Source organism: Protopterus annectens, chromosome 7.part0 (assembly GCF_019279795.1).
Source record: "Protopterus annectens isolate FY-2018-M chromosome 7.part0, PAN1.0, whole genome shotgun sequence".
Classification (NCBI taxonomy): domain Eukaryota; kingdom Metazoa; phylum Chordata; order Ceratodontiformes; family Protopteridae; genus Protopterus; species Protopterus annectens.
In genome coordinates this window covers 1,985,242,224-1,985,254,233 of record NC_056739.1, presented here as the reverse complement: position 1 = coordinate 1,985,254,233, position 12,010 = coordinate 1,985,242,224, and the positions used below count along the sequence as shown (strand labels likewise).

The window sequence follows — 12,010 nt, the reverse complement described above, 5'->3', positions numbered from 1 at the left end:
CTTGGAAAATGCTTCCTCTTAGTTTTCCCCTACATTATCCTCCTTTCAGCTTTTGCACTCTGCCATATGTAAAGAATACTGCAACATTGAATAGAAGAACATAGAATAGTTGTGTGAAATCCTACCATAGCCATAAATGTCCTTCTCTTGGTATGTTGCAGTATTCTATCCCTCTTGCCTACCCCTACCCCCACCCCCCCACATACACACAGCACACACAACCTGCTGTTTCCTAGGATGATCTCTTTAAGCTCCCTTTGGACTACCTTCCTCATGGGGCTTTCTTATTCTGAAGATTGTACGTGTGGACATCCTTTTTTAGGGTTGATGTTGACTGAGCCTTCGTATGACGTCCCATGTACAGACAGTGGCTGTAAGCTTTTGTATACAGGCCAGACATGGAGCCGATGGGCAGAATGCAACCCATATGTAAAGAATACTGCAACACAGAAGAGAAGGGTATCTATGGTTATGGTAGTATTTTACACAGCTATTCTTTGTTTTGTCTGCTTACCTCCTTTCCCCTCCCATTTTATGCAAGATATTTTCTTTAGTTTCTGGTATGACACTGTGACATGCTCCCTGAACCGTATTCTTTGCTGTTTTAGCTCCAGAACGGAACTATTTATCCCCACATCTTTTTTTCAGAGTTTTTTTTTCATATCTGTCAGTATGTTGTCAAACAAAGGGCCCCATTTGCTTGAGTTGGTAGTATGTCAGGTAGATCTAAAAGATCCCTCTGCACCTATCAAAAAGAGTAGAATAAGTTCCCCAATGCCCTGGGCAGATTTCCCTTGGTAGTATACATACCACATCAGGTCTCCCTTTGAAAAGAGGCTGTTAGTCTAGTGTGACTAACCCAGTTAACAAAGGATAAATAAAAATAAATAAATAAATACTAAAATAAAATAAAATGTTTTCCTTCTGTGTATGGGTTGCAGACAAACTCACTCTGAAGTAAGGTTGGAGATGCAGGGGGATTATTGGTAAGGTGAAGAGCCTGGGCTGCAGATCCTAAACTCGAGTGGCTGAAGTCTGATCAGAAGACAAATCTGTTTAAGGACAGAAGCAGCAAACACAGATTTATTGGTTTGCAAAGTACATAACTTTCATTTCAGCAGAAGTGAGTCTATATCAAGACCCATGGAATCGATGATGTTTAACAGCTTGATCCAAGCCCCACTATAGGGGAAGAGCTTCATAGGGTTCTGGAGTACTCAGTATGTTGCCTGACCAACTTTGAGTTAGTCTTGTCTGACATCGCTAACAGCAACTATTTTCTTGAGAGCCTTGCTTGATGCAGAAATGAGAAAAACAGTTCCTGCCTTGGGCCACTTCCTTTTTGGTGTCTGCCCAGTCATTCATGAAGAGTTTAAGCTACATGTCGTCCTCCATGCTGATGGTACCCTTGACAAAGTTACACATAAGGAGGATACACTGCCATTTCAGAATCTTGTGGGAACAGCACAGTTAACCTTGGACAAGATATTACCCCTCATCTCTTCCAGCCCACCACTGGAAATAAGTCATCTGGAGAATCACAAGTGTTGAGCAGTCAGGAGATGCCCTTTGTCATTCCAAAGAGTACACAGATCCTGACTAGTGTAGCAGACCTAGCTTGGGCTTGGCAGGAGCTACCACTAGCCTGAAAGTGCCGGGAGTGTTGAGCACCTTTTGTGGTGTAGAAGGGGTATCAACCTAAAGAAGAATCTGTTCTGGTTCTGGCCTTTTGAGCTTTTAAGAGTATATGTCGACTAGGAACACAGAATGCTGTTCCCGAGAAGACCACGGTAATGTGATGGACAAAGGTGGTGGCGGGTTGTCTTATTTTCTGTGCAGATTGATACTGATCTGGCGTACAGCCTCCTCTCCTTCACCTGGCCTCCACACCTTTCAAACTTAAACTTGATGACAGATAAGCTGAGCAGGTCTGTATTCACTTAAGGAGACTGGATCCCAAGGTTTTTAGCCATGTGAGAATAGCGGTTCTGATCCCTTGTTGATGGACCTTGTATCAGAGAGGAATTACTAGCTGAAAAAAAATCTGTGCCGGTTATCTGTGAGCAGGCATGAGGGACAGCACCTCACTTCCCGGGTGGGGGGGGGGGGGTTGTATGACTTCCTACCCATTTTGGACATCTCCAAAGTTTTGCTTAAGATTAAAAGAGACCTACAACCTCATAAGTTTCAACTCTAAGACCAGGATAGCCATGGTTCTCGCAGCTAATTTCAGTTGAGCGAGTAGTGGCCATTACAGTTCCTTAATGTTTGCACCTTCCTTACGTAGGATGAAAGATCATTGGTATTCCCAAACTTGAAAATCCTCTTACTGTTGACTGGAATGTTCTCACCGCAGTGCTACTAATCTTTCAATTCTCAGGAGACATGCTGTGCATTATGCCAAAGAGCAGGAAGACTGAACCAAAAAATATTACTTGTCCATATGGAAGAGATTCTCTTTCTAGTGTACTTCTAGGTTTATTTTACCCACAGTTACTACAGAGCCAACCATTATGTAGTATTTGAGAGAAATCCTCTATATTTGGCTATCTTATGCCAAAGTCAAGGTGCACCTTTGTGTCATTGCAGTCTGCCTCCTTTTATACTGCTTTTTGCGGTGAGGCAGTTTGTAAAAGGGGTTTTACATGTAAAGATACTGAAGACACCTATGCTGCCTCCATGGGACTTTGAAAGTTTGTTGTGAAAAAGGTAACCCTAGCTTCTTTTCAACCCTCTGCATCTCTAGCTCACAAGTTCTTCTGGAAGATTTTGTCACGCGAAACAGGAAGAGCTGAGCTTTTAGCCCATGCATAGAGTTCTACATGGTATTCCCGTAGGGCAGTGATGGCGAACCTATGACATGCTTGTCAAAATGACACTCCATGACATTACACCAGCATTCATCAACACCTGAGTTACCAAAGAAACTGCTTTTGAATTTGTTGCTTGTGTGAAGTGCATTGAATTATTTTGTGCCAGGAGCCAGGTCAACAACACTGCTACAGAGGTAAAGTTATTAACCTCAAAGACCATTTCAGTATACTTTGCCCTTTGCAGACCATCGAGAAAGGACAAGTAGTCTGCATTTCTAGGAGTGTGCTCTTTTACATTCCCCTCCACTGTCCCTCTTAATCCCTGCTAAAACTGGCAACTTTTTACATTAATAAATGACAGTAATTAGATTTGTAGACTATTTCAGAAAATGTATATTCATTTTAATTTTTTTGTTGGTGTCTCTAATAGTGTTAGTAGTTTAAAACTGTCCATGTCCCTTATTTCTAGATTTGTCCCTGATTCTGTTGAGATTTATCCCTGATGTATTGAGAGTCGTGCTGCTTTGTTTTTATTTTATTTTGGGGGGGGGGGGGTGACGCACAAGCAGTCAAGTTAGGCATTTTCCGAATTTGACATACCAAAAGGTTTACCATCACTGCCATAGAATCAGAATGAACTTTAAGATTAATCCTTTCATGCACAAAGCAGTATAAAAGTTAGCATTAAATCATGCCAAAAAGGTTCCCCTTCTGTCTCGCACTCCAGAGTAGGGTGAGAGAACTGCACTTGCTACATGTATACAGCAGCTCCGGTATTGATATCCATAGCAAATGATTTCAGTGTGTCAGGCTAGCTGTTTGCAGCCTTTGTTCCAGGCAGGATAGGCAGAACAATATCCAAGCACAGTCCATGCTGACTCATTGCTTTATAGTTGGGAGACTGGAGTGCACTGCAAGAGCCTATTCTACTTAGGCCAGCAACCTTGAGAAATGTTGCAGCCCAGAGTATCTGCAGGATGGCTACCTGACTTGTAGAAACCTTGCCTGTCAGATTGCTTTCCACATATCCATTCCAGGATTAGGACAAGTTTTTTCACGGCACTATTTCAGGGAGCGCCATAACAGTCCTCATCCCATTAGATAGCTAACTGTTGTAGTACCTTTCTCAAGGGGTAAGGGATCGTACTACAGAAGTGATCCATATGATGACTGTGGTGGTAGGAATATGGTTGCCATAGCAGTAAATATTCCAATAGTAGGGTCATTCCTGCAGTATAAGCTCAAAAAGCACATCTCGTTAAGGGAGTAACGACAGTCTTTTCCCCACTGCTGTTGGTGACTAAAAGGAGAAGATGTAGCCACAGACTCATGTTAGGGGCTTCAGACTGTACTACTCTTGCTCCCTCCTTGCTAGTATTTAGCTTTAGTGGAAAGGGTTTAGTACTTGTGAATATTAACCTTGATACCCCGCTAGTTCCAGAGGGCATTCCAAGGTGCATTTTTGTGTTACCTGAAGTTAAATGGGTGAACACCTCAAGTATGCCAGCACTGTAACATTTCAAGCTGAGGAACAGGGATATTGGTTACTAGAGACGTGAACATGTTTGCTGCTAATATTCCTGCTGACAAAAAAAAAATGGCAATGCCATAAACTGCCCCCCAGTTTTAGCTGTGCTTCAAGCCAATAATGTAGGCAAAAAAGTTCTTCCCTCAGAATGTGAGAAAGCTATGGAAGTCAAGTCAGAACTACATGTGGCTGCCTGCAAGCTAATCCACATAAACAAAGAAATCACTTGAGCATCTACTGTTGTGAGTTGGTTCAGGCAAGTATACGTTCCTTTATCAGTCTTATGGCTTATTTGTATGGAAATTCATGTGACAGTGAACTGAAGTGCCTTAACATACAAATAAATCACTTGTTGGATATTTTTTTCTGATCCTGAAACTGTGTTTCACATCTTTTACATTGTTGATTTACAGGCAACTGATAAAAGAGGCAAAGAGACTTTTCACACAGCAGCATATTTTGTGTTAGCAACAGGAGAAAGACCACGGTACCTTGGTGTGCCTGGTGATAAAGAGTACTGTATTACTAGGTGAGTCCTCCTTTCTGTACATTACCAGAGCATGTGATCTTAATTACAAAACATTTTCACAATTTGCCTTAAAGTACTGTCTGTCAAATGCTGAACATTTTACTTTTGAGCCTGTATGCTCTAAAGTATGAAATTGTATGTGGTGTACTCGCATTAAAATATTTGTCAGGCATGGTAAATGTAAAATGTTTTTCATTACATGTGCTGTCTTTAACGTGGTACATTTGCTTTTACCAAAGCCTTACTGTTTTCTTTTTTTAAGCTGGGAAGATAGTTTTTGCTTTCTGCCTTCCTTGTTTTATTTTATCCAAACTGGAGAAGATTTTTCTACTAAACAATTCAGTATTCCTTCATATAGCCTCATTTTTCAGTGTTGAGCCTTCACCTCTATTTCAGCCTGGAAGGTGCTACTGATATGGTATTTGTGAAATGTTCCTTGTAAAAAAACTTACCTCCTTGCGCTTTTGGAACCAGTCATTGTTAATGCAGATGTCCTTCAAGGATGCATCTGCAGTCCTAACAAATGGGTTGTCCTGCCTCAGGCAGCCCTTCGGTCGGCTGGATTCCAAAGTCTGTGTCTGGCCTCGGCTGATGTCGCACTTCACCCGACGTCACTGCTGCTGTCAATTGGGTATAAAGGCATCAGCCTACGCCATTTTCCTCCGTCTTTCTTGCCGCACGGTGCCCGAAGCAGAAGCTGTTCGCAAGTGCCGGTCGGTCAGATCCAGAGATTTCTACTACCGAAGACTTCTAAAAAGCTAAGTACCACGTTGGGGACTCTTTCTTGCCTCAGCCGATGTCAGAAAAAGTAAATAATTGTTTAACTTGTGGGAAACAAATACCTCATAAGGATTTCCACTCTTACTGCCTTCCTTGCTTGGGTCCAGACCACGATGTAGCAGCTTGTCTAGCCTGTGCTTCCTTCAACCGACACTTGGACGTCGGTCGGAGTTTGCGGAGGAGTTTTTTGGTCCCGCTTTTGCTTACAAAATGCCGTCTGAGACTCCGACTTCACATCGGCCGAAACCACGGTTAAGCCAACCGCGAGTGTCTGTTTCGGCTGAAACAGAGTCTTCTGTTCTTCCTTCGGCCGAAAGCATACCTCCTACAGCCGAGGCCTCACACAGCATGACTGAATCTGCTACTGAAATTTCTCCTGCTGTAGCAGGCACCCAGGATTTATCAGATACTATTCCTTTAGACATATCTACTCCTGCACGTGGAGCTGCTAGGCCCCCTGCATCCATGTCTATCAAGGCTTTCTCTAGGGCTAAAGCAGCTAAATCAGTAATTGCTCATTGCAGGCTTCAGGGAATTCAAATTTATCCATACCTGGACGACTGCCTGATACAAGCGGACAACAAGATCAAATTAACAAAAGATTTGGAAAAGGTTATTCACCTATTGCAGGCCTTGGGATACACAGTCAACATAAAGTCAAGGCTGGTACCATCCCAAAGGATTACATTCTTGGGTGCAGAACTGGACACATCAAATCAAATGGCATTTCTCACAGCAGAAAAGCAAAAACAACTACCACTCTATTTCAAGGCATTAGCAACGCAGAACCAGCTTACAGCAAGGAAAGTCCTGCAAGCCCTGGGTTACATGGCATCCTGCATAATATTGATCCCACATGCCAGACTACATATGAGGAAGTTGCAATGGTACCTAAGGAATTTATGGTCTCAGCACAAGCACAGCCTAGAAACCCAAATTCCAATAATTCCATGCCTGAAGCAAGAATTCCTGTGGTGGGCTCAGGCCTGTCAGTTGAACAAAGGACTGCCTTTCCACAGCCCTCACCCAAGCCAGACTATCACCACGGACGCCTCAGACCTCGGTTGGGGGGCACACATGGCAGACAAGTGTATACAAGGCCTATGGACACAGGACCAGCTGAACCTACATATAAATGAAAAAGAGATGCTGGCAGTGAAACAGGCAATTCAGACCGTTTCTTCAACAAGGTCATTTGCTGATAAGGACGGACAACACCACAGTTATGTGGTATATCAACAAGCAGGGAGGCACACATTCATATCCTCTATGCCGGATGGCAATGGACCTGTGGAATGTGGCCCTGAACCTCAACATTCAGCTCCAGGCCATATTTGTGCCAGGAAAAGAAAATATACTAGCAGACACCTTAAGCAGAACTACCACGGATGCCCACGAATGGATGCTGCATCCGGACATCTTCATATCCATTACAAAGAAATGGGGGCTACCAGAAATAGACCTGTTCACATCCCCACTCAACCGCCAATTGAGAAAATTCTGCACAAGGACATACCACCCACTTGCTTGGAAGGTGGACTCCCTATCCTTCAGTTGGGAAAACCTAACAGCATATGCATTCCCACCTCTTCCTTTGATGCACAAAGTGCTACTGAAGATCAAAGAAGATCACCCAAGGATCATACTGATAGCTCCAGACTGGCCGAGGCAGCATTGGTACCTGCTTTTGAGAAGTATGTCTTGGGCACCCGCATGGCCTCTACCTCTAGTTCCTCTGCTGCTAACACAGAACAACTTCAAGATCCTGCATCCAAACTTGAAAACACTGCAGCTAGCTGCTTGGAATCTTACATAAAACAGAATAACCCAGATTTATCTCAGAGGGTTAAAGACATTATCCTGGAGGCTCGCAGACCCTCCACAAGGAAGACTTATTCAGCAAAATGGAAAAGATACCTCATTTGGAGTGCAGCAAAAGGAGAAAATGTATCATTGGCAAACATAGCTAACATCCTGGAATATTTAGCAGAACTCTTCCACAATGGCCTGTCTTACTCCTCCATCAAGATTCATGCATCAGCAATTTCAGCAGAATACAACATGGATCCTCCAGTCTTCTCTCATCCTCTACTCAGGCAGTTTCTGAGAGGAATTAAAAATGTAAAGCCTCCAAGGAAGCCACCTCTGCCTACATGGGACCTGAACTTTGTGCTAGAAAAGTTAACACTTCCCCCTTTTGAACCAGCAGCAACAGCAGAATTACAGTTCTTATCTTGGAAAACTGCGTTCCTGCTTGCAATCACTTCAGCAAGAAGGGTTTCTGAATTACAGGCATTAATGGCAGTACAGCCCTTCCTTATCTTCCATCAGGATAGAGTGTCCTTGAGAACTAACCCTACTTTTATGCCAAAGGTGGTCTCCAGGGTATCATTGAACCAAGCAATCCACCTACCAACATTCTTCCCCAACCCACAGAACAGGGGGGGAAAGACTACTGCACACCTTGGATGTACACAGGCAATTGCTACTACCTGGACAGAACCAAGAACAATAGAAAAACTGACCAGCTTCTGGTAGCATATGCAGCAGGAATGGAAGGAAAAGCAATTTCAAAACAGACAATCTCAAAATGGATAGGAAATTGCATTAGATTTTGTTACTCCTTTCATGGGAAGACAACTCCAGAAAACATCAGACCTCACTCCACAAGGGCTACAGCCACTACTACAGCTTTCTTACGAGGAGTGGCTACCAAAGACATTTTAGAGGCTGCTACTTGGAGCTCCGTGCATACATTTGCCAAGCATTATAATCTGCCTTTATACTCCAGATCCCGAGCAGGTTTTGCAACTGCTGTTTTGCAAGGGATCTTAACTACACCATAATCTTCTTAGCGCCTCCTCCCCCAGTTTGGCTATGGTATTCTACCCATTTGTTAGGACTGCAGATGCATCCTTGAAGGACATAGTACAGTTTTGTACCTACCATAAATGTAGATGTCCGAGAGGTATGCATCTGCAGTCAGGATTACCCACCCTCCTTCCCCTCTGTGGTACTCCTAGGGTATTTGCCCATCTTGTAGCTAGCTGGGGGAATCTATTATGGTGTATTTGTTTGTATATATGTACATACATGTTTATTTTTGTTTGCTCTCTACTGTTTGGAATCATTTGCATTTATCCAAATTTAGCCTTCCTAGAGGGCACCTGGCATCTGGGGCAAGAAACACTGAGGAAAATGGCGTCGGCTGATGCCTTTATACCCAATTGACAGCAGCTATGACGTCGGGTGAAGTGCGACATCAGCCGAGGCCAGACCCAGACTTTGGAATCCGGCCGACCGAAGGGCTGCCTGAGGCAGGACAACCCATTTGTTAGGACTGCAGATGCATACCTCTCGGACATCTACATTTATGGTAGGTACAAAACTGTACTTTTTCTACCTTTAGAGTAGGTGCTATTGTGAGTGAAATTGTTGTTACAATAGTAATTTATTGGTTTCTCCTAGTTTCTGTAGTAGAGTAGTAGTGTGTCTATTACCAGTGCTGAGCAGCCATCCGGGTTTAAAAAATGCTTTGCTTGTGACCACAGGATTCCCAGTTTGGATGCTTATTTGAAGCTCCCTCTTTCACCACCTTCAGATCTCAACTCAAGACATTGCAAGTACTTTTCCAATGAGCACATAACTTAACGTCCTCCTCACCTGCATCGGTTTTACTTTGACCCTCTGTTCTCAGCTGCTGCTTTTCTCTCATATTAACTAAAATTAATTTATATTAGATTTTTTACTCTGTTAATATTTCTGCATTGTGCCAATTATTTATGGGATTATCTATCTTCTGAAATTACTCTTTGTGAATTTGCTCTATTTTCTTGTGAAATCTGTTCACTCAGGCTTTGCCTGCAAATGATTTATAGTGATCAGTGTACTACCCTAGTAAACTAAAATAAATGAAATAAATAAATGTGTATACTGTTTGAGTGTTGTCCATCTGGATGACGACAGTAATATTTGTACTGCTTTTGGTCAGAGGGCTGTCATTACATGGCGCAATAAACTTGTATTTAAGGGACTTGTCCTAGCCCCTGTGGAAAATCGTCCAATGCTATTTCTGCTGTTTCTGGAACCTCCCTATCTGCTAAAATGTCATTTGGACGCAAAGGGGAAAAGAGTGCTGACAAGGCCAAGGATAAAGGCAGATAATGTTGGAAATGTTCCCGACCATTCCTCCTTATCACTGGTATATTTGTCTCTGTCCCTGCAACTGTCAAGCTTGGGCTCAAGCTTTGCCTTTGGATCCAGTAGCTCTAGAACCTCAAAACTCTTCCGTTATGGGAGCCAAGATTTTTGCCAGAGCTGGTCTTTCCTGGACTGAGCTTCCCCCTTTTTTATAGGAGACCAGCTCATAAATCTTCAAGACCTACAGTTTCTTTTTCCTCCATAAGATCAGTCTGATGTACCTGAAGCAGATGTGGCTAGGAAGATGAGGAAGTTTTCAGGACTCAAATTCAGCAGTGTGTTGTCCTGGCTCCAACCCTGTCAGACCTGTGAGCTTTGGTCCTTCACCCCTGCCTGTGGTTACTCCTTCCTCGATCTACCTTCTGATTTTGGGGGGTTTGGATCAGAGTTTCTCACAGGGATTGTCTTGGTCAGCTTCTACTCCAGCGATATCTCTGCTCCATCTGATTCCAAGAGCAGTGGATCTAGAATGGTCTCCGAGATGAAGTATTAGTGTTGGTACTGAGGGTCTGGGATCAACTCCAAACTTGCCTTCCCATACTCTTGGAGCCTTGTTGCTAGATTGCTCAAAGGCTGACATCTGAGCAGAGCTGAGTTGGTTCTGTTCCCAGGACCAGCTTAGTTTGGATGCGTCTGCTCCTACTGGGGTGGTGGGTTCCCCCCCCTCAGCTTATGTCTTAGAGGTGGTTGAGAGCTCTCTCCATTCCTGGTGAGTGGACATCTTACTTTCTCAGCTGTACCCATTCCCCCTGTGGAAGGGGTTGGGTCCTGAACCTGCTTCTCCTGTCCCATTGGGACATCCAGTTCCTCCAAGCCTGGCGACAGTAGACATTCAGGATTCCCCTCAGTCTTCTGAGCCCTGTCCAGAGCATCCTACCTCCGATGCCCCTTGGAAACATATGTACAGGAGAAGACATGTCAACTCTCCAACAGACTCGCTCACAGAGACAGATTTCAACTAAGGGGAAGGGCCCCTTGTATCTTCACTTGAGAACATCTCATTTTTGGAAATTCTCAAAATTTTGAGACCAAGGTAGTTGGGTCATCTGAAGCCCTCTTCCAAGAGAAATCACTGTTTCATGAGGCCCGTCTATTCCTAATGGCACTTAAATGTTCACTAATCCTAATCCTTAAGGGTCGAGAAGTCTGTCCCACATAAAATGCCGAACAATGACAAAAGGCCAAATAAATGACCCAATCTGACCCACAATTTCCAAAGATGTTAATATCAAAAACCTTAGGGGTGTTTTTACTACTGAATTCTTTAGTTTTGTTAATATGCTGACAGGCCCCACAATGTCCACATGGATAACATCCCACTAGTGGCTCACCAGAAAGTGTAGTCTGTATAACTGAGGGTGGGTTGAATCTCTTAGTGTCAGCTGTGATTGTATAGACCTCCTCCTCCTATACGAAAAGGCACATTTGTCTGGGAGAACCCCATCTAAAATAGGGTTAGATTTTAAAATATCCCAGTGTGTGTTTATAATGTCCCTAAAGTGAGATGTGTTGCTCCCATAGGTAGTTACCAGTCTAATTGGTTGTTGGTCCTTGTTACTGTCATTTATAAATTGATGGTTATACTCCAATAATTCAGTTCTGGATTTATGTCCTGCCAGTTCAACAGTCCTGTTAAGATGTTGCATATTATATCCCCTGACCCTGAATCTAGATTTCAAGTCCTCCGTGTGTTTAAAATATTCACTTTCTGTTGAACAAATCCTTTTAAGGCGCCAGAATTGTGATTTTGGGATATTTCTAATTATGTGGCGGGGATGAGAGCTTTGGGCATGCAATAAAGTGTTATATTGGGGAAATTTCCTATGGATGGTTGTGCCCAAAGTATGATCAGGTAGTCTTTGCACCACTACATCCAAAAACACCATTTCCTGATACCCAATATTAACTGTAAACTGTATATCATAGGGATTATTGTTAAGATATTCCACAAACTCAAATAACTCTTCCTTCTCTCCCCGCCACACCAACCAGCAGTAGTCAAGAAATCTGCGCCAGATATCCAATTTCTCCATATAGATGTTATTACTTGCATCATATATAAATTGTAATTCGAAAAAACCCATAAACAAATCTGCATATATGGGGGCAAAAGATGCCCCCATAGCTGTCCCTTTGATTTGCCAATATGGGTCCCCCTCA

The 12,010-nt window shown here is 43.2% G+C and overlaps 1 protein-coding gene across 1 annotated transcript in view; it reads left to right on the top strand.

Moving 5' to 3' along the window:
• Positions 1-12,010, top strand: part of TXNRD3 (thioredoxin reductase 3) — a 708,837-nt gene that overhangs the window by 276,666 nt on the left and 420,161 nt on the right. Inside the window, exon 9 of the mRNA XM_044078410.1 lies at positions 4,755-4,870. Within this exon, the coding sequence (XP_043934345.1) occupies positions 4,755-4,870 (116 nt within the window). The remainder of the gene's footprint in view (positions 1-4,754; positions 4,871-12,010) is intronic.